The sequence below is a fragment of the Indicator indicator genome, chromosome 17 (genome assembly GCF_027791375.1).
Source record: "Indicator indicator isolate 239-I01 chromosome 17, UM_Iind_1.1, whole genome shotgun sequence".
NCBI classification, from domain to species: Eukaryota; Metazoa; Chordata; class Aves; order Piciformes; family Indicatoridae; genus Indicator; species Indicator indicator.
The window spans coordinates 16,957,470-16,978,639 of NC_072026.1; the positions used below are offsets into that span (position 1 = coordinate 16,957,470).

The 21,170-nt window shown below is 57.8% G+C and overlaps 1 protein-coding gene across 1 annotated transcript; it reads right to left on the minus strand.

The window, feature by feature from the left end:
* Positions 1–1,169: 1,169 nt before the first annotated feature.
* BCORL1 (BCL6 corepressor like 1) lies at positions 1,170–19,303 on the minus strand. The gene is made up of 13 exons (XM_054388632.1): positions 19,218–19,303; positions 15,784–15,874; positions 12,956–15,535; positions 12,087–12,252; positions 11,612–11,692; positions 11,027–11,452; positions 8,618–8,847; positions 7,898–8,104; positions 6,659–6,825; positions 5,681–5,826; positions 4,615–4,692; positions 2,121–2,274; positions 1,170–1,449 (listed from the first exon to the last, which is right to left on the minus strand). Exons 1-13 carry the CDS (start codon positions 19,301–19,303, stop codon positions 1,170–1,172), a joined length of 4,692 nt encoding a protein of 1,563 aa, XP_054244607.1.
* Positions 19,304–21,170: the final 1,867 nt, after the last annotated feature.

Below are 21,170 nucleotides of genomic sequence, written 5' to 3' on the forward strand. Positions count from 1 at the left end.
CTGTTGCTGCTTTATAATCAAACAGAAATCAGAAAGAGCAACCAGAATACACACCCAAAGGCAAAACACCCCTGGGCAGCACCAGGGCACTGCTGGACACCTCCCCCCCACGCCACCCAGGGAGGGGAGGCTGGCGGCTGGGAGCCCGAGGGGAAGGGTTAACACCTGCCCTGGCTGGGAAGAAAACACAACACAAAGGAAAAAACGAACCAACGGAAAACAAGAGAGAGATCCCCACCCGCAGCTCCCGCTGCGGAGCAGGGGAGAGCCAGAGAAGCCCCACGATTGTCCCCTCCTCAGTCCTGTTAGCACCTGTACAATAAAACTGTACCATGCCCCGCACCTGGGCGGCGGGCACCCTGCCCGCTGCTCCCCCGGGGCACTGCTCCTGGTGAGACCAAGGTGGGGTGGGGCCAGGCTGAGTGGCGCTGGGTGAGGAGGGGGCTTCTGCCAGAAGAGAGACCCCGGGGCTAGGGAGTTAGGGGACAAGCTGCTGGGAAGCCTGGGGGTGTGCCTGGGGCCACGAATGAGATGGGGGAAGGGGCCCGGGGAGGGGATGGCACAAAGGGACTGGCAGCTCCAAAGCCAAGAGATACCACTGTCCCCAGGCTCAGGGCCACGGGGGGCCCTCAAGGGGGCCGTGACACCCCCGAAGCCCTGGGGCGGCTGCGGCACTGAGCCTCAGGGGTGTTGGAGAGGGGCCAGAGGAAGAAGACCTGGTCCCACCGCCCCAGGGCTCAGCGTCACAGTGATCCAGACGCAGCAGAAACAAAGGAAAGGTTACAAATTAAATACTAATTAAATAAATACTATGGAAGACGTCGGGGGGGGGCAAACAGAGAGGTGCAGTTTCATGGGGTCAGGCAGGGAAGGGTGGCAGAACCCCCCCAGTCCTCGGTTCGGCAGAGCCGGGGCCGCCGGCGCTGCCCCATGAGCCCTGCAGAAGGAGCTCCATCGCCTGCCAGAGCTGGATGGGGCCAACTGCTCAGGGCCATGGGAAGTTCTTGGAGACCAGGGTCCTCTCCTCTTCCAACGGCTGGCAGGGTGACCCCGAGGATGGGAGGATGAGCTGGCCAAAGACTGGGGGTGTCCCTGCTGCTGGCGCTGAGAGGTGGGGGGCTGCTTGGTCCTTATTATTGCCTCGTGATGCGGGAAGCCACCCGTCCCCGTCAGCTGCTCCAGGCCTCGTACTCCAGCGCCGAGCCCAGCAGCTGCAGCAGCTCAGGCTCATAGTGCACCAGCTCCACTGTCTCTGCCGTGCCCGGCGCCGGCGGCTCGGGGCTCTCCGGAACCTCCTCCTGTGCCAGCAGCTGGCTGAGGGCCACCTGGCGCTGGAACTCGGCCCTGGGCAGCGTGGTCACCTCCAGGTGCGGGAAGCGGGCCTGGAAGATGCGTGAGGACAGCTTCAGTCGCTTCAGCACGTCCGAGAAGAGGAACCAGTTGCAGGGTCTGTGGGAATGGCAAGAGGAGGCTGGGTTATGGGGGTGGAGTGGCATGGGCATACTGCCCACCTCACCACCTGTCCTCACCAGAGAGGTCCAGGAACTCTCCTCACAGAGTAATGGAATGGTTTGGGTGGGAAGAGACCTTAAAGGTCATTTAGTCCAACCTGCTGACTCCAGGGACATCTGCAACTAGAGCAGGCTGCTTAGAGCCCCAGACAACCTGACCTGCAATGGTGCCAGGGATGGGACATCTCCCACCTCTCTGGGCAACCTGGGCCAGGCTCTCCCCACCCTCAGTGTCAAACATTTCTCCCTTCCCTCCTGTCTGAATCTCCCTCTTTGAGTTCAAACCATCACCCCTTCTCCTGTCACTACAGGCTGGGCTCAAAAGTCTGACCCCAGCTTTCTGATCACCCCCTTTAGGACCTGAAAGGCCACCAGAAGGTCTTCCTAGAGCTTTCTCTTCTTCTCCACATGGCCCTCCTACACAGGGTCTGTCCAGACCCCACAAACAGGACTGGGGCTCAGAGAAACCCCTGGCTTTGATCACTGCTTTGCAGGTCAGATCATTATAAAACACTCAAAGCAAGAACAGATGTGAAGTTTCCACCTTCTGTGAGCTCCCCTCCACCCACACTACTGTCACCCAAATGCCCTCTGCACCAGGACACTTACCCCCGAGAGACGGACACTTGGAGGTTGTAGCTGGGGAGCAGTGGCTTGTCTGAGAACTCAAACATGAAGTTGTCTGCTTCTTGCTCCTCTTCCTCCTGGTCTGAACTTCCTGGGGGGTTGAGCAGAAGATCACATCCGATGCTGTCCTTCCCCTCTGCAACAACCAAACAGATGCTGTTGGCATCATTCACAGCTTCACACCAGCCAGTGCTCCTCACTCCCTGGGCTGGCCTGGTCACCACCATGAACTCCTGTGTGCTGCCCACAGTGTCACAGCAGCTGCCAGTACCAAGTTCTGGGGCTCCTCCTCCTCCTCCTCCTCTGCCCCTTGGTCTTGGAGAAACCCTGAGTGAGCTCTGGCTGCTCTCCACAGCCAGTCCCTGCTTGGTGGCTGGGGTAGCCAGAAGGAACATCTCGTGTCATCATGGGTGCCATCAGGTTCACACTGACCCCACCAGTCAGAGCAGGTGCTGCTGCTTGTGAAACAGCCATGTCCCCTGTAAGAGAAGCCACTTCCTTGGATAAACCACATGTGGATTCTCCAAAGCCTCAGCCCCCTCCCCTCTGCCTCATCAGCAAGGGAGAACTGGCACCAGAGGCAAGAGGTGCAGGCACCAGATGCTTTGTTCACCCAAACTCTCCAAAAGCAGGCACCACGCTCTGCTTCTCCCTGCAGCTCCTGCCCCTGACAGCTGCCATCAGGTTCTCCAGAGGTGCCTGCCACCAACAGCCTCACATCAAGGCCTGCAAGGCTGTGCCACCACGCTGTACCATACAGCTAGAGGCTCACCCCACCAACCAACAGCAGCCTGATTCCCAGGATCAGCCTCATGCATTCCTAGCTCCTCTAGGAGGTATCTGAGCTCCAGCAGGATTCATTTCCAGAGGAGATGGAGAAGAGCAGAGTTGAGAAACCATTTAAAGACATCATAAATTCAGGGATCAACCTGAAAACCATCTTCCTGCCTGGAGCATTTTGTCTTGGGTCTGCAGAGTGGTTTTGTCCTGCTAATAACTCCAAACTTCCAGGATACGTTGAGATTCAACAGAGAGAAGCCAGACCCAAAGTGGTGGTGAGAGATAAACCAAACCCATCACCCCAAAGTTCAACACCACACACAGTAGAAAAGGCTGCAGGAGACTCTTCTGTGCTGCAGAAGAAAGGTCCCCCCACAACGCTGTGCTCCCCAAAGCAGCACAGTGCCCAGCAGGATGTCCTTCAAGAGAGAAACCACAGCAGAGGAGAGGAGACAGCAGCTCAAACAGGGCCTCAGGACAGAAATCAAATCAGTTCTCAGTTATGCCAAGGAAAAGAAATCCCTGAGAAGCAGAAAAACAATGGTTGAATCTTCAAAACTTCCTGTGGAACAGGGCAAAAGTGACACAGGTACAGATCTGGTGCCACAGCTGGGAAAACTTCAGATGCCACCACTGAAACCCCTACAAATTTCTTGAGCAACCCAGGAAAAAAGAATTAAACCCCTTTAAAGTGGCACCACAGTGCCTGTCCTGGAAACCCTCTTGGCTCCCTTCTGTCCCTCAGCCCAGCGCAGGCTGCGACAGGAACAGGGACATCCTGTACCAGCAGAGGGACAGAGGACAATCAAGCACAACAATGCTGGTCCCACTGTGGAACAAAGCCCTGGAGTGGGCCTTTGGAGCTGCAGGAGCATGGGGACGCTGATGACTTTCCCACACCCCAACCTCCCTCGTTATCTCCAGGCCCCCAGAGATTTGCAGACCCAAAGGAAGACGTGGACAAGGTTCCTGCTGCAAAGAGTAGGAACAGATGGAGCAGGGAGCTGGGATTTCTTCTCCACCCTGAGGGACATGCAGTGTTTTATGTCAGCTAGTGGGTCTGGTGGAAACTCTGGACTGAAGCCCTGAAGTAGCAGAGATGTTTCCTGAGCTGCCTGTGGCACAGAAACAGGCACTGGCCTGCCAGGGGAGAAGAAGCCAGCAGCTTGTCTCAGGCTTCTGAGTTGGGAACCACAACTTTTAGGAAGTGACAGCGAAAGGTCCAGGGGATGCCTCCACTAGGAAATGCCTGGCACTCTAAGAAGACCTCCCCAGACAATGACCTCCCTTCCAAAGAAGAGAAGGACAGGAAGCTCTGGAATTTCCAGACTTCTACACCTCGAAGGAATAAGGCAGTTCTCTGCCTGTCTTGCTGGCTGGTTGCTACAAGTGCTGCAAGAACAACACGCTCCAGGAGTGCCATCCAAAGACCCTCAGATGCTCAGCAGCACTCAAGAGTCTCATCTTGCACGTCATGTCCAGCCTGCTGGGAGGGATCCACAAAGAAAAACAGGACAGAACCACTCTGCAGCTTCCCAAAGGAAAACTCCCTTTCAGGAACAACTCCCCATCTGGAACTTCATGGTAAGATCTCCAAGACATGAGCCACGGACAGAGCTGGGTGAGTGGTGTCATCAAGCAGTGCTGCTGCCCTCTGCTCTGCTGCTGCAGCTGCAACATCCTGGCCTGAACTCACCTAGCACGGAGCTGCTGTAGAAGTCCCACGCGGTCCTGGGGTCTCCATCAGAGCGGCCCTGGAGATCTGACAGGTAATCTGCAGAGACAATGGAGAGGGTTAGATCTTATCTGCTGGTCACAGCACCACCCCAGCTGCCATGGACATCCACTGGTGCTGCCTGAGCCACGTCACCTCTGCTGCTTTCCTCGTGCTGCCATTATAGTGGCCAAAGCTGAATAACCTGAGTAAGCTCTGAACAACCTGCTCTAGTGGCAGATGTCCCTGCTGACTGCAGGGGGGGTGGACTAGGTGACCTTGAAAGGTCCCTTCAATCCAAACCATGACTCTATTCTATGATAACTTGCAAGTTAGAGGTTCTGGAGGAGTTGGATAGAAGGTTGGACTTCATGATCTTACAGTTGTTTTCCAACCTCAATGATTCTATGAAAGGAGAGGACAGCATGACCCCAGGCCTGAGGACAGGAAACAGAAGGTGAAAAGGAAGAGCAAGTGACCACACTAAGTGTGTTGGGAAGAGGTTCTTTGGGCTGTGTTGAGTTCAAAATTACATCTCCAACACCTGGAGGAACAGCTGAGCCAGGCAGGCAGCTGCCAAACAAGGTTATTTCAACAGGAGACTTTCTGCCTTGTATCTGTCTGGGAAACACCAGACTCCAGCTGTCTCTTCCTTGTTCTTGAGGAGAAGCCATCACACTTATCTTGCCTCCACACAAACAGCATCAAAAGCGGTTTGTGGCTTCACTGTGGGCCACAGGGACCCAAAATGGTCCTTTTTAACACGGGCAAATGGGCAGAAGCCAAGCAGAGCTGGGTTTGGGTAGAAGGCATCGTTACTTAGCAGCAAAAATCCATTTGCTTGGGTTATGCAGCAGAACCAGGAATGGTGGAACAGTGTCTCCAAGCCTCCTGCACAGCACTGCCCAGCTGTGTGACCACAGCAGTGCCATCTCTGCATTATTAGAGCTAAAAATGACTCAGCCACCTGCTGCTCAAGCCCTGCCAACCTGACACCCAGATCTGAGAGGAAGGGTGGAAGGCCTGGCAGCTCCAGCCTGGCACCCACCGCAGAGGAAGCGCTTCATCACGTCGCTGGTGGCGAGCTTCACCGCAGTCTGCCCCGAGTAAGTGGCCAGAGTGGGGTCAGCACCATAGGAGAGAAGAAGCCACATGGTTTCCAGGTTGTCATTTGCTACTGCATCATGGACAGGCCTGCAGGGACAGGAGGGTGGGCAGAGAAAGCAGAGCATTAGAGCAGGGTGATACCAGAATAGTATCAGCAATGGTGTGTGGCCAGCAGGACCAGGGCAGGGATTGTTCGCCTGGACTGGGCACTGGTGAGGCCACACTTTGAGTCCTGGGTTCAGTTTTGGGCCCCTCACTTCAAGAAGGACATTGAGGGGCTGGAGGAGGTCCAGAGAAGGGCAACAAAGCTGGTAAAGGGTCTGGAGAACAGGGCTGGTGAGGAGCAGCTGAGGGACCTGGGGTTGTTCAGCCTGGAGGAAAGGAGGCTGAGGGGAAACTTTCTGGCTCTCTACAACTGCCTGAAGGGAGGCTGGAGCCAGGTGGGAGTTGGCCTCTTCTTCCAAGGAACAAGTGACAGGACAAGAGGAAACGGCCTCCAGTTGCCCCAAGGGAGACTTTGGTTAGACATGAGGAACAACTTCTTCCCCTTCAGGGTTGTCCAGGCCTGGGCCAGGCTTCCCAGGGCAGTGGTGGAGTCCCCATCCCTTAAGAGGTTTCAGAGCTGTGGAGATGTGGTGCTGAGGGACATAGCTTGGTGGCGATTTGGCAGTGCTGGGTTCACGGTTGGACTCCATGACCTAAAAGGCCTCTTCCAACCAAAACCATTCTGTGATTCCTTGAAAAGGAGGAAACTGGAAGAGTTCACAAAGCTCTGTTTCGGGTGAAGACCAACACAGCAACAACCGGCAGCTGTGAAAGCAAGGCCCTGCTCCCTGCCCTACGCCTCTCAGCGCTCCCCAGCTGCTCCCCTCTCTCCGCGTTCCCCTTGCTGCCCGGCGGTGCCCTGCCGGAGCCTTGCCTGGTGCCGTCCTGCGCGCTGCAGTTGACGTTGGCACCGTGCTGCAGCAGGATGTGGAGGATGTCGATCCAGCCCCGTGCGCAGGCCTCGTGCAGGGCTGTGTACCCCGCGTTGTCACGGTGGTTCACGTCGCTGCTCTTCTTCTGCAGGCAGTACAGCACCACATCCTGCAGGGAGAGGAGTGTGGCCAGCCTGTCACGCACAAGGTGTGGCCAGCAGGTCTAGGGAGGTTCTCCTCCCGCTCCGCTCTGCCCTGGTGAGGCCACACCTGGAATGCTGCGCCCAGTTTTGGGCTTCCTAATTCAAGAGAGGCAGGCACCTGCTGGACAGAGTCCAAAGGAGGCTACAGGGATGACCGAGGGACTTGAACATCTCTGCTGTGAAGACTGACCAAGGGACCTGGGGCTACTTAGTCTTGACAGGAGAAGGCTAAGAGGGGACCTTATTAATGTCTACAAATATATGAGGGGTGGGTGTCAAGATGAAGACTGACTGAGACACCTAGGGCTGTTTAGTCTTGGGAGGAGAAGGCTGAGAGGAGACCTTATTAAAGTCTACAAATATATGAGGGGTGGGTGTCAAGATGAAGACTGACTGAGAGACCTAGGGCTGTTTAGTCTTGGGAGGAGAAGGCTGAGAGGAGACCTTATTAAAGTCTACAAATATATGAGGGGTGGGTGTCAAGACAAAGACTGACTGAGAGACCTAGGGCTGTTTAGTCTTGGGAGGAGAAGGCTGAGAGGAGACCTTATTAAAGTTTACAAATATATGAGGGGTGGGTGTCAAGATGAAGACTGACCGAGAGACCTAGGGCTGTTTAGTCTTGGGAGGAAAAGGCCAAGAGGAGACCTTATTAACATCTACAAATATATCAGGGGTGGCTGTCAAGATGAAGGTGCCAGGCTCTTTTCAGTGGTGCCCAGTAACAGGACAAGAAACAAGGGGCATAAGCTGGAATACAGAAAGTTCCACCTCAACATGAGGAGGAACATCTTTGCTGTGAGGGTGCTGGAGCTCTGGAACAGGCTGCCCAGGAAGGTTGTGGAGTCTCCTTCCATGGAGGCTTTCAAGACCCATCTGGATGCGTTCCTGTGCAGCCTGTCCTAGGTGATCCTGCTTTAGCAAGGGGATTGGACTTGATGATCTCCAGAAGTCTCCTCCAACCCCTACCATTCTGTGATTCTGTGAAAAGGGCCAAGGCAGCAGAGGAGAGAGAGCAGAGAAGGGTGCCCAGCCCACCTTGTAGCCCAGGCGAGCGGCTCGCTGCAGAAGGGTCTCCCCAGCGTTTTTGTTGACGATCAGCCGCCGAGCTCCAGGAGGAACGTTCTGGGCTGGGGGCACCTCGGGGCAACTCCCTGGGCTGACCCGATGGGACTTGCACAGTGTCCACAGGTCCTGGGGCTTCTTTGGGGAGCGCACTTTGGGCTGGTTCCAGCAGCCTTTGCCCTAGGAAAGAAAGGGATACAGTTCCTTGGTGCAAGTGGATGAGAAAGAGGAGTCCCCTTCTCTCGGCTCCACCTGAAGATGTCCCTGCTTATGGCAGAAGGGGTTGGAGTAGATGACCTTTAAATACCCCTTCCAACCCAAACCATTCCATGACTCTATTCATAGGTTCACAGAATGGTTTGGGTTGGAAGGAACCTTCAGACCATCTAGTCCAAGCTCCCCTGCCACAGTCAGGGACACCTCCCACTAGTCCAGGTTGCTCAAGCCCCCATCCAACCTGGCCTGGAACAGCTCCAGGGAGGTGGCATCCACAACCTCCCTGGGGAACCTGCTTCAGTGCCTAACTTGCAAGAAGGGGACCCTCACTGAGGAGAGAACAAGATGACCCCAGGCCTGAGGACACAAAGCAGAAGCTGAAAAGTGAGAGCAAGTGACCACACAAAGTGTGGTCTCCCCCTCCCTCCTTCTGTCTCTCCTCCCCACGCCTGCCCTGCTCCCCACCCCGAGCCGTACCTTCCCCTCGTCACAGATCCCTGCCAGGTGTTTGGTTTTGCATTTGCGTTTTCCTGATGGTTTCTCCAGCTCTTCTTGGCCAGGAGAGCTGTCAGAGTGCTCCAGGTAGAAGCCATTCTGAAAGTCTGGGCGCCCTTGGGATTTCCTGGGGGATGGGGACAGCCTGCTCCGCAGCCGCAGCTCCGCGCCCTTGCCCTTCCCCGAATCCTTCTGCTTCCGGTACCGAAAGTCTACAGGAGAGACAGGAATGAGGAGCTTTGGTGGGTACAGCCCTGGAGAGGAGCAACCCCATCGCTGCCACCAGGCAAAGCAAACGGCTCACCTCTGATGGCTGCACAGCCAGAAACCCAGACCCACAGGGGTGTCTCTGCAGGAAATAGAAGCAGAGTGACTGACAGATTGTACCTGTCTGAGAGGGACTCAGCATGGACACAAGAAATCCAAGGACAAGCAGAGGTCCTGGTCCTGGCCAAGGCTGCAAGAGCTGAGGCTTGCACACAACTGGCTTATGAGGAGCAGCTTAGGGACCTGGGGTTGTTCAGCCTGGAGGAAAGGAAGCTGAGGGAAAACTTTCTGGCTCTCTACAGCTCCCTGAAAGGAGGTTGGATCCAGGTTGGGGTTGGTCTCTTCTCACAAGGAACTAGAGACTGCACAGGAGGAAATGGCCCCAAGTTGTGCCAGGGGAGGTTTAGGTTGGACATGAGGAACAATTTCTTGCCCTTGAGGGTTGTCAAGGCCTGGCCCAGGCTGCCCAGGGCAGTGGTGGAGTCCCCATCTCTGGAGGGGTTTCAGAGCCATGGAGATGTGATGCTGAGGGACAAGGTTTAGTGGCAATTTGGCAGTGCTGCGTTCATGGTTGGACTCCATGATCTAAAAGGTCTCTTCCAACCCAAACCATTCTGTGATTCCACAATTCTTTGACCAAGGTTTTTCCTTAGGTCCGACAGGGATCCCAGCAGGAGACAACCCAGCCTGTCAGCCCTGTCCTTTGGTAATCCATTGCTGCACTCCCTGCGAGGCTGAGTAGGACTCATCTGGACACCCCATGGAGAGACAGAAAACACAGGAGCCATCACTCTCACCTGTCCCTGTTCTGCTGCCTTCAGACCCAGCCCTGCCCTCTCACATCCCCCCTTAAGTCACCCTAGCACCTTAAAGTCTCAGTTCCTAGGCACACAAGGAGGAGGGATCAGGGTTCCTTGAGCAAAACCCAGTTTTCCCCACATTATCCTGAGCTGCAGGTTGCTCGTCATGCAGGGATGGAGCCTCTGCTTCCCTGAACCAACAACAGCCCAGCCCCAGGACACAGCACCAAGGGGAAAACAAAGAGTGAAAGGAGAAAGCAAAGCCCTGTGAGCAAAGAACTGCCTGGCCCTATGCACCTCCCTCTGCCAGATGATCTGTGATGGAGTGACACAGGTGACAGAGGGCCGAGCACAGCCCTGAGGACTGAGGAGGCATCTGCAGAGCCTGCGCCTCTCAAGCCTGGCTCTCTCCAGGGCTCTGGGAAGAAAGATGTTGTTTCACTCCTAGGTGAAGTGTGAGGAGATGCCTCAAGGGTTAGTTCAACAGATCAAGAGGACAAACTCCAGGAACAAAATTTTCCTGCTGTCCCTAGGGCCAAGGCAGGTTTTGTGGATCTCCAGGAGCAGCACCTCCGGCTTCCACATTATGCCCAGAATCTAGATTCTCCAAGGCAAGCACCACACAGAACCTCCAGCCCTTAGGTCTTCCATACAGGATTGCTAAGAAGCAGGGACCAAGGATCTTGCAGAGAAGCCCTCAGGGAGACACTGATCACAGATTTGGTGTTGCCCCTATGGTCTGGACAGTTACAGGAGAGGCTGAGATAGAGCAGTGAGCAGGACATGGGCAGGAGGAACAACCTTCTCCTCCTAGCAAATAGGAACCATGAAGAGGTGTCCCTCTGTCACTTGCAGACCTTCTGGTTTTGTCAACCCTCTCTCCCCCTGTGCTCCCTGGTGCAAGCTACCTTTAGCAGGTCCAAGCACAAAGAAGCCCAACTGAATTGTGACAGCTCCGTGTCCCCCTGCTTCAGCCAGGGGTGCTCAGTGACAGTCCCCAGAAACATTTCACTGTCCTGCCTCACCCCATGCTGGGTTTGCCACAGCCCCTGTCCCAGACTGAGGGTAAGATCAGTGCTTAATGAGCCCCATCAGCTGCTGCTCCTACTCCACAACCTGCAGAAAATCTTTCTGCACAAAGAGCTGATGGGAGCAGCCTGTGGACAGCGAGTCATTGGTAACGATGGAGATTCATCATGAAAGCAACAAAAACCCGAACAACAAACCCCCAAATCCCCTTCACGACACAAAATAAGCAACCAGCCAAACCAACCCCAACCTGCTGATCCCCAGCCTGGCCCCAGAACCCCTTCCCTCGTGGTACCTGCTTTGGATTTCCTCCTCCTGTGGGGGTAGCCCACTCGCTCCTCCTCCCGCTCAGTCAGATATTCCCCTGTCTGGTACTTTCGGCTTTTCTGTCGCCTCCTCTTCTTCCTCCTCGTGTGGCTGCCATCCTCCTCCTCCTCGGTGGGCTCCCACAGCTGCCTGGGTGATTCCACTCTCCAGGGCAGCTCCCGGGTCCTCCTGGTGTAACAGCTGCTCCTCTCGGACAGGGACCTGTCCCTGGCCCTGCGGCTGTGGCACCGCGACGTCCTGTGGGACTTGCGCAGCTTGCGGCGTTTCAGGGATGTCTCCTCCTCCTCCTCTTCCTCCTCCTCATCTTCCTGATCCTCCTCCAGCAAGGGCAAAATCTCCTGACCAGTCACATCACACTCTCCTGTCATACCAGCAGAAGAGCCAGCGACGCTTCCTGCAACAAAGCAGGAATTCCAGGCTGACAAAAGCCAAGGGTCTACAAGCAGCTCCCCTGCCAGGCAGGACAGGAAGCAGGGACAAGAAAGGCTCAGAGCCCACCCAGGGCTGTCCCCTGTCACCAACCCACCCGATGGGTCCCCTGTCACCAACTCACCTGACTGACTACGCGTGCGGCTGCTCAGCACCACTGGGATGAAATCCCGAAAATTGTTCTTGGGCTTCTTCTCCAGGTAACCTGTGAGGAAAACTGAGCCTTGAGAATGCTCCCCAGGGATCCACGCTCTGGGAAGAGCAGCCTGGGATCATGTGGAGTTCTGCTCTGGATCCCACCCCACTGTGGGAAGCCACTGTCGGCAGAGGCCGTTCAGCCCCAGGGGAGCAGTGGTCTGGCTCCACAAAGGGGCACAGCCTGGCTGGAAAGAAATAATTTACAGAGAGGGTGGTGAGACAGTGGCACAGGCTGCCCAGGGATGTTGTGGATGCCTTCTCCCTGGAGATGTCCAAGGCCTTCAGCAACCTGCTGTAGTGGCAGGGAGTTGGAACTAGATGATCTTTGGGGGTCCCTTCCAACCCAACCTATGATAGAATTCCATGACCCCCCAGGAACACCCTCTGCCACCCCAGAGTACCTTCCTCGTGGCTGTCCCCACGGTGAGCTGAGGATAGGAGCTCTGCCTTGGTCAGCCTCCTGCGCTTGCGCTTCACCCTGAGGCTATTGTGGTCCTTGCCCAGCACCAGCCCTGCCCGGCCGTCCTGCCTGGAGAGCTCATGGGGCTTCTCGTGGTGCTTCCGCCACTGCCAACACAGGACACAAAGCAAAGCCTGACCCAGCTGGAGTAGCCAAGAAGAGGGGACAAAGTGCTGTCCCCCACTCATCACGCTGCTGGCCTCCAATTGTTTCGACACCCCAGGTCAGTTTGGAGGTCACAGCAATGATGGAAGGGCTGGAAGCCCTCTGCTGTGAGTATAGCTTAGCCCGGAGAAGAGAAAGCTCCAGGGAAACTTTCTGGTGGTCTTTCAGTGCTTAAAGGGGGCGATCAGAAAGATGGGGACAGACTTTTGAGCAGGGCAAGTTGTGACAGGACAAGGGGTGATGGTTTGAACTCAAAGAGGGAGATTCAGAATGGAGAGAAGGGAGAAATGTTTGGCACTGAGGGTGATGAGAGCCTGGCCCTGGTTGCCCAGAGAGGTAGGAGGTGCCCCATCCCTGGCACCATTGCAGGTCAGGTTGCTTGGGGCTCTGAGCAACCTCTTCTGGATGCTCTAGATGACTGCAGCAGGATGGAACTAAGTGACCTTTAAAGGTCTGTCCCCACCCAAAGCATTCTGTGACTCTATGATTTTTGCTCTAGACACCTGCTGACACAGGCACACTAACCCATGGCCAAAGACCACAGGCGGAAAGCCCTGCTGCACTCAGCTGCCCTCCCTCACAAGAGCTCCCTCCTCACCACCAAACCTTTGCCCCAAGCCAAGGCCCCCAGCCCATCTCACCCACCTTCCTGCTGTGCACACCCCGGCTCCCTGACTTGCTCGGGGACTCCTTGCTGTCCTGGGCTTGGCACTTGAGTCTCTTGTGGCTTTGCCTGGCGTCGCCATCGTGCTGCCGCTTGGCCTTGCAGCGCACGCTGCCCTCTTGCTTCACCTGCCCTGCTCCTTTCAGCTTGCCCTCGGCCAAAGCCTGGGGAGCAGCCCCAGCTCGCAGGCAGGTCATGGAGGTGAAGGGCACCTCACACTCCACTCGCTCCTTCTTGACCCTGCAGAGATCCACCTGCCGCACGCACGGCAGGGGCTCCATTGCCGGTGGCTCCTGGGGACCTTCACAGCCCGGCTCCTTGTGCTGACCCTCCGTGGCCACCTCCGAACCCCCCTGCAGGCTCTGCTGCCCGCCCGCCGGCAGCTCATGCGACAAATAGGCTGCCAACACTTGGTTTTTGGGCTTGGCCTCCAGCTGCTTGAGGTTGCAGCTCCCCTGGGGAGCCTCAGTCTGTCCCTTGCCCTCCTTGCTGGAGTCAGCCCCGGGTTGATCACGCTCTGGACTCTTCTGGGGGGTGTCCAGCTTGCCCTTGCCCCCTTTCCCATCCAAAGCGCTGGTTTGAAGAGGTGGGCCTCCATCCAAGGGGACGGCATTGGCCAGCTCCTCATAGAGTTTGGGCAAGGCCCTGCAGCTCTTGCTCTTGGCTGCAGCTTCCCGCTCCCGTTCCGGAGGCGGGAGCCTGGGCAGCCCCTCAGGCAGGCTCTGGGCAGCTGTGCTGGACTCTGTGGGCTGGATGTTGGGGAACACTGGGAGCTCTCCAGCACCTGCTGGCTTGCAGGAGCTGTTCTGGCTTGAGGGCAGCTGCCCTGCTGTGGAGATACCAATGGAAAGCAGTGGGGTTTGGTGATAAGGAGACCAGCCCAGAGGCAGCATCTGAGGACTGGAAGGCTTTCCGTTCACGGGGCATCGTGGGTACACACTCCCCTGGCCGGGATTCCAGGTGGAGATGTCCTTGGATTGACACAAAGGAGCTCCAGGAGCAACTCTGCCATGAAGAAGTCTCCTGGCAGGATCCTGCTGCCCTTCTGTGCTGGCCTGGTTGGCTTTCTTCCCACAGGGAACCCCAGAGCTGCGTGGCTCTCCCTGGTCAATGATGGAGATGGGCTCCTGCTTGGGAAGGTGGCGTGGGTCCCTGCTGAAGCTGACACCGGGGTCCTTGCTGAGCAGCAGTGAGGCAGGCACTGGGTTGGCAACGCCCACGTAGGTGCCCGGAATGGTGCTGATGAGGGTGGTGTTCTTCACCCAGGAGCCCTGCTCGCCGTTGCGCAGGAACTCAGGGAAGATGACCAAGGGAGAGGTGGTGCCAAGGCAGGAGGTGACGCTGCTGCCCGTGGTCTGGGCTGCACGCTGGGACTTGGACAGGACCGTGGTGAGAAGAGCTTTGCCACTGGTGTGCACGGGCGTGAGGATGGGCATCGGGGGTGTCTTGCGCTGGCTGGGCGGAGGCAGCTTCTGACGGTTGGACTTGGAGGAGAGATCCAGGGGCATCTCGCTGCACTCTGGAGAGGAGACCATCTCACGCTCCAGCTGTGGAGGGGACTTCAGAGGAGAGAGCGAAGTGACAGCCCCTGAGGCGTGGGGTTCAGGAGCTGCCGGAGCTCTGGCTTGTGCCCCGGTGCCCGCAGGGGGAGCAGCGGACCCGCACGATGCCACCACTGGTGGGGGCTGGCTGGAGGAGAGCGGAGGGCCAGTGGTGGAGGGTGCAGCAGGGCCCTCGGCAGCAGCCTGGGCACCACTTGCCCCCGAGGGAGAAGGGCAGCTGAGCTGGTTCACCTCCACAGGCACCACTTTGGCGTCGGAAGCCAAGGGCCTGGTGACGGAGAAGGTGTAGGGGTAGGAGCGCAGCTCTGGGGAGGCAATGATGCCCGGCAGGCAGCGCTCGTGCAGGTAGGAGGGCAGGACAGGGAGGGTGAGGGTGGAGGAGACCCCCAGGGCGGCTGGCAGCGTGGCCACGCTGAGCGGCTGCCCGCAGCTGGGCGGTGGGATGTACACCAGTGACTGGCTGGGGCTCAGCACTGCTCCGGTCTGGAAGGACAGGGGTAGTTTTTGCATAGCAGGGGCCTGAGAGGAGGGGAAGCACACCCTGTTCAGGGTGAAGGTGGCAGGGGTGGAGGCAGAAGTGCTGCAGCTGGAGACAACCACAGACAAAGTCCCCTCGGCCAGCACGCCTGGCCCTTGTGCCATGGTGCTCGGGGCAGCTTTCTCTGTCCCAGCAGGCTCGCCCTCTGGGGCCACTGGGCAGGCTGTGGGGACATCACCCTGCTTGTTGCTGGGAGCATCCGTGGCTGGCCAGGCAGCATCAGCACTGCCACTCTCCTGCTTGGCAGCTCTGGGGACTGTGGGCTCCTGCCCTCTGCCATCCCCCTGGCCTGCCAGAGGGCCCAGGCCATCATCTGTCACAGTCTTTCCTGTACACTCCGGGTTTGGGTTGGGATTGGGTGGCTGCTCTTCCAGTTTGGGCCCAAGCTTCTCCTCCACCTTGCCATCAGCATCCAGCCCCTGGGCACTGCCGCCACCACTGCTGACTGCTGTGAGCTCCACCTGCAATGAAAAGGGAGAAGTTGTTCCTCAGAGCTTTGCCAGCATGCAATACTTTCTCTTGAGCCCTGCCAGGACACAGAGGTGGCAAAGAGCTCTTGCCAAACTAGAATATGGCTTTGCTTTACTGCACCCAGGGGCATCTGTCTCAAGAAGGAGGCCATGGGATCCACTAGGGAAGATGTTCTTGCTTGGCCTGTTCCATCAGGGAAAGGCTTTCTTGGACATGGACACACATGTGAGGATCTCACCTCGGAAAGACTGCTGCTGACGCAAAACTCTTGAGACCCCAAGTGCTGGGAGCTGCTTGTTTTAGACTCTTCATCAGAAAGGGGGGCTCTCCTGGCAAGGAATAAGACACAGCATTAAAAAACCCCAAGGTACTCTCCTTCCAGCATCCCACCCCTTCATGTCCCCTAGAGGGACAGTGGAGCAGCTGGCAGCCTGAGAAATCTGTGTCTGCACCTCATCACCACGTCACAGGGTGGGTACTGGCCACTGCAGACTAAGGGGTGAGGAACACTGCTCTCCACTGCAGTCACCCCATCCAGGTGCTCCCAGGAGTTCTCCCTGGGTCACAGCACCTCCTCACTCATAAAGTCTATGGCTCCTGAAGACCTTCTCCAAGGCCCAGCAGCTCTCTGGACCTTCCCTACCCATCGACATTTTGACCCCCTCAGTGTCATCACAGGCCAGCCAAGCCCTCCCTAACCATGCTTGGCTCCACACCGCTGCTCCTGTCCCCTCTGCTGCCTGTTTGGCCTCACTGCAGGCTTCCTGTCCCATCCTGCTTGCTCTCTTCTCCCACAGGCACCTCCTCCAGAGGAGGCCACAAAAATGATCAGAAGGTGGAAGCCCTCTGCTGTGAGGACCGGCTGAAAGAATTGGGGTTGATCAGGCTGGAGAAGAAAAGGCTCTGAAGAGACCTTTTGGTGGCCTTTCAGTGCTTAAAGGGGCTGATAGAAAGCCAGGGACAGCAGCAGGGCCTGTTGTGATGGTTTGAACTCAAAGAGGGAGATTCAGATTGGAGAGAAGGGAGAAAGGTTTGCCCAGAGAGGTGGGAGATGCCCCACCCCTGGAACCATTGCAGGTCAGGTTGGTTGTGGCTCTGAGCAACCTGCTCTAGTTGCAGATGTCCCTTCTGACTGCAGGGGGTTGGACTGGATGAGCTTTGAAAGTCCTTTTCCACCCAAACCAATCTGGGATTCTTGTTCCTCCATCCATGCTCATTCTCTGCTCCTGACTTCCCAGCCCTTCTCTCCCCCAGCCTCAGGTGGAGATGTCCCTTCAACACCAAAGCTCCTCAAGCTCCAGCTGTCCCTGCTGGGAGCAGTGGGTGCCTGCAATGTTCTGCACACTTGTGACCCTTTCTCCTTGGAAGACAAGGAGCAGGAAGCCTGAACTGAGGAGCAGGAGTTTGAACTGCATGGAAATGGAGCACAGGGAGATCTGTCCTGATGATCTATCAGAAGATGGGATGAGACAGCACCCGTGTGTCCAGTACCCTCACCCAGGACCCTCCTGCCCATGGTATTTATCCGGTGGAGTTTAAAGCTCATCCAGACCAGCTTCTGGTGCTGGGATAGAAAAGCTCGAGTTTAACTCCTTCTGCAGATACGATTCTTCAGGACCCGCTCCCCACCCCCCGGGCCGCCCCCACAGCCCGACACCCGCCTTGCGAGCCAGGCTCCAACTCGAGTTCCGTGTCCGCAGCACCGGGACCTCACCCCGGGCTGTGCCACAGCCCAACCCAGCTCACCCCGCTGAGCCCTGGGAGCTACCTAGTCCCTTCCGGAGCCTCCAGTCCTTCGGTCCCCTCGTGGCACTTTGGCAGGACCCCTCCAAACCAGCCCGGCCACAGCAGGAGGCGCAGGGCCGGGAGCGGGGCGGACAGGAGGCGGCTAAGGAGCGAGCCGGGGCCGCCGGGACTCGGGGTGCAGCGTCCCGGTCCCCCAGCCGCCGCAGGCACCCGGTGCCCAGCCCTGCGGGGGTGGCAGAGCCTCGCGGGGACGAAAGGTGACGAAGGCAGCGGGGGTAGCGGAGCCAGGCTGCCCGGTCCCCGCGGGGCCGTACTGCGGAGCCGGGGCTTGGGTGCACACCGCCGGGCGGCGCCGCGGCGGGACGCCAGGAGGCGCCAAAACGCAGGCGGCTGCCGGCGGCACCGCGGCGAGCGACGGTTGGGATCCGGACAGCGAGGAACGGAACTGCCCGGCCCCGGTCCTGCCACGGCCACAGGCCTGGCTCTATCCCGGTCCTTCCACGGCCCCGCCCCAGCCTCCAGCCTCCGTCCTCGTCCTGCCCTGGTCCTTCCCCGGCCCCGCCCCGACCCCAATCCTTCCACAGCCCCGCCCCGGCCCAGCCCAGCCCCGGCCATTCCCCGGCCCCACTACCGGACCTGCCTCGTCGCCGCCGCGCCCAAGCCCAGGCCCTGTCAGCTGCCAGGACAACCCCCGGGCCAGCCCTGACCGCGGTCGTGCGGCCTGTCCGCCTGCGAGCCGGGCCCCGGGGACCGGCGCTCCTCCACAGCCCGTGGCGCCCCGCCGGTGACACGCAGCCCACGCAGGGGACGGGGACAGCCCCGCGCCAGCCGCCCCGCTCGGCCGCAGCCCGTCCGGTTTGCCCGCCTTGCTCAGCCGGCCCAAACTCCGGCGTTTGTTGCGGAGGAGAAGCTGCGAGCGGGTGCGGAGAGGCGGAGGGCAGCGCCATCCCCAGCCCTTATCTGAGGGACACACGGCGGGCGAGAGGCTGCTGAGGGCTGCAGATGAGCTCTGCCTGCCTCTGCCCCGAGCCAGAGCCCAGGCTCTTCGCTGTCCCTGCTGTCCTGACGGGTGCTCAGAGGTATCTACCAACAGGCTCCACACCCGCAGCCAGGAATGAGATACAGACTCCCAGCTCTTTCCTGTCCCACCATTCTCTTGACGGGTCCTCAGAGGTCCCACCACCAACAGCCTTGACACCCACAGTCAGGAATGACAGATCCAGAGTCCAGCTCCTTTCTGTCCCACCACTCTGCTGACAGGCCCTCAGAGGACTCACACCAACAGCCTCAAGACCCACAGCCAGGAATGACAGCCATGTACTGCCCATAAAACTCTTCTGGTTCCAGCTACAATAACATAGCAACCTCAAGGAAGCCACCAACTGATCAGTTTCATAAAGCCGAGCCCAGAGCTGCTGAAATGAAAGGGCCAAGCGAAGCAGGCCAGGGACTCGTCCAGATCGATTCTGCCTCCCAGCCACTAATCCTCCCTAAGCTCCTATTTGGTGGCATGTCACAACTCTCCTGTCTAATCATTTGGTCTGCACTAACCCTCCCGGGTCACCCCAAGCTCTCCACAGTGACTTGGCTCACTCCTCTCCTCCCCTGGCAGTTAAGAGCATAGGTCTGGGGAAGCTCACAACAGGTGCAGACACCTCAGCCTGTCTCACTCGTGGAGACAACACAGCTCACACGGTTCTTCTGCAGAGATCTCCAGCACACTTTGCCTGTGGGACCTCCTCACTGGAGCTTGCAATGCGAGGACCATCACAGAATGCCACCATTTGACTACACACCCATCCCCTTGCTGCAGCTCTCACACCTCAGCCTGGTAAGAACAGGCTGAGCCAGCACCAGCTCCTGCCCATGGCTTCCCCAACCCCGACCTCCCTTCCTCCTGCCCGGCACGCCGCCCACGCACCTCACCTCTCCTCGTTGAGGCCACACATGCGAATCCGCTCTGTGCTGGTCCAGTTGTGCACCCCACTGTAGAGAGGTGCTGTAGAGATCATGACAGCTGCTCCTCACCGACCTGCTGGGGCTCGAGGGGCCGCTCTGCCTGCAACAGAAAAACAGGGTCAGGAACCCTCCCTGGGACACTTCAGAGAATCCTCCCTGCCAGGCCAACGAGGTACAACACCTGAGATGCCACAGGTCAGGTCTAGAAGAGGCCCGGAGGAAATCAGCAGAGCCTTGGGACAGAAGCCACAGTCTGCTCATCCTCCTGTGACACAACCTGATTGCCAGAAAGCCTCTCTTCAGCTACCCCAAGAGTTTCACACACGTGTCTTCACACACCAGGTCATCCTTCAAAAGATTCCTCTGCTCTTCTGCCTCCAGAGGAACCTCCAGCACCAGACAGCAAGCCACCAGACAAAGCTGCACCCCAGACCACAGTATCATAGAATGATGGGGGTTGGAGGGGAACTCCAGAGATCAGAGTCCAACCCCCTGCCAGAGCAGGTCACACAGGAACGCATCCAGATGGATCTTGAAAGTCTGCAGAGAAGGAGACTTTAGACCATCTCCAGAGGATGGTCTGTTAAAGTGCTGACATCCTCTGGGCTCCTCAATCAGCACACTGCAGGTTCAGGGGGAAAAGCTTCAAACAAGGAGGCAGCTGGGGGGATGCTGGAGGGGAGCAGAGCTTTGCTGACAGTGCCATCAAGTGATTACCCCCTCCCTCTGCCGGGAAGGTGCTGGTATGGAGCGGAGTTGCGGGCGGAAAACATGAGGGAATCCAGGGATTCGTGAGCATCCAAGATGCACCGTCGGCTGGGTGGAGCTTTCGAGGGAGAAGGTTGCAGCCAATCGTGCAGCGCTGGCTGTTGGAGCATTAAGGCAGCTTTGCTGCTCCAGCCGTGTCAGGGAAAAAAAAGCAAGCAAGGAAGGAAGAGAGGATCTACCCTGCCAACAAGTGGAGTTGAACCAAGCAGGACTGACTGCACGAGGCAGAGAGGTGTCATCAAAGAGGTTCCTGGCTCGGAGGAACGCTGAGGACCCGGAGGGAAAGCAGGCGCAGAGCCACGGCAGCGGTGCAGCGGGCGAGAGTGGGAAGGAGCTGAGAGCCACACGTGATCCCAAATCTCCCTCGGTTTTCCTTTCCCTGACAAACTCCTGGTGACACAAGCTCTGAGTGGGACAAGAAGCAGCTTGCACCACCCGTTTGGGCTGGAAGGAGCTGCACTGAGATTTGCTGGCCGGCAGCTCGAGGGGCCAAGGTGAGGTATCGAGAGGCTGCTTGCAGGGAGGCTGCTGCTGCATATCCTCAGCCCAAAGGTGCCAGTGGTGAGACACTGGAACAGGCTGTCCAGGGAGGTCATGGATGCCCCATCCCTGGAGGTGTTCAAGGCCAAGCTGGATGAGGCCTTGAGCAACCTGATCTAGTGGAAGGTGTCCCTGCCCATGGCAGGGGGGGTTGGAAGAAGGTGATCTTTAAAGTCCCTTCCAGTCCAAACCATTCTGTGATTCTGTGAATCCTCCAGGCAGAGGAGTAGGGCCAAGCACGTGGGAGAAGCGGGGCAAGGTGGCTTGCTCTCAAAAGAGAAGTGACAGAGCCACTGTACAGATGAGGGCACGAGTGAGCAAACAGAACACGGAAACAGAGGGCAGGGCAAGGGGGGGAAACCTGCTGCAAGGCACAGAAGATGGCAGAAACGTGGTATGGTGTTGGGGGAGCCAGGCAGATGCCAAAGCAGAGAGCAGGGTCGGACCCAAAGAGAAAGAGAGGTGGCTTGGAGCAGGAAGGGGAGGAGTCTTTCGATGCTTGGAGAGAAATGCAACATAAAGGAAATAGGGGAACAAACAATCTGCGGGGATTTCACCATCTTAGGCCAAACTGAAAGAAGGGGAGGAGAAAGGTTCTGCTCCCGAGCACAG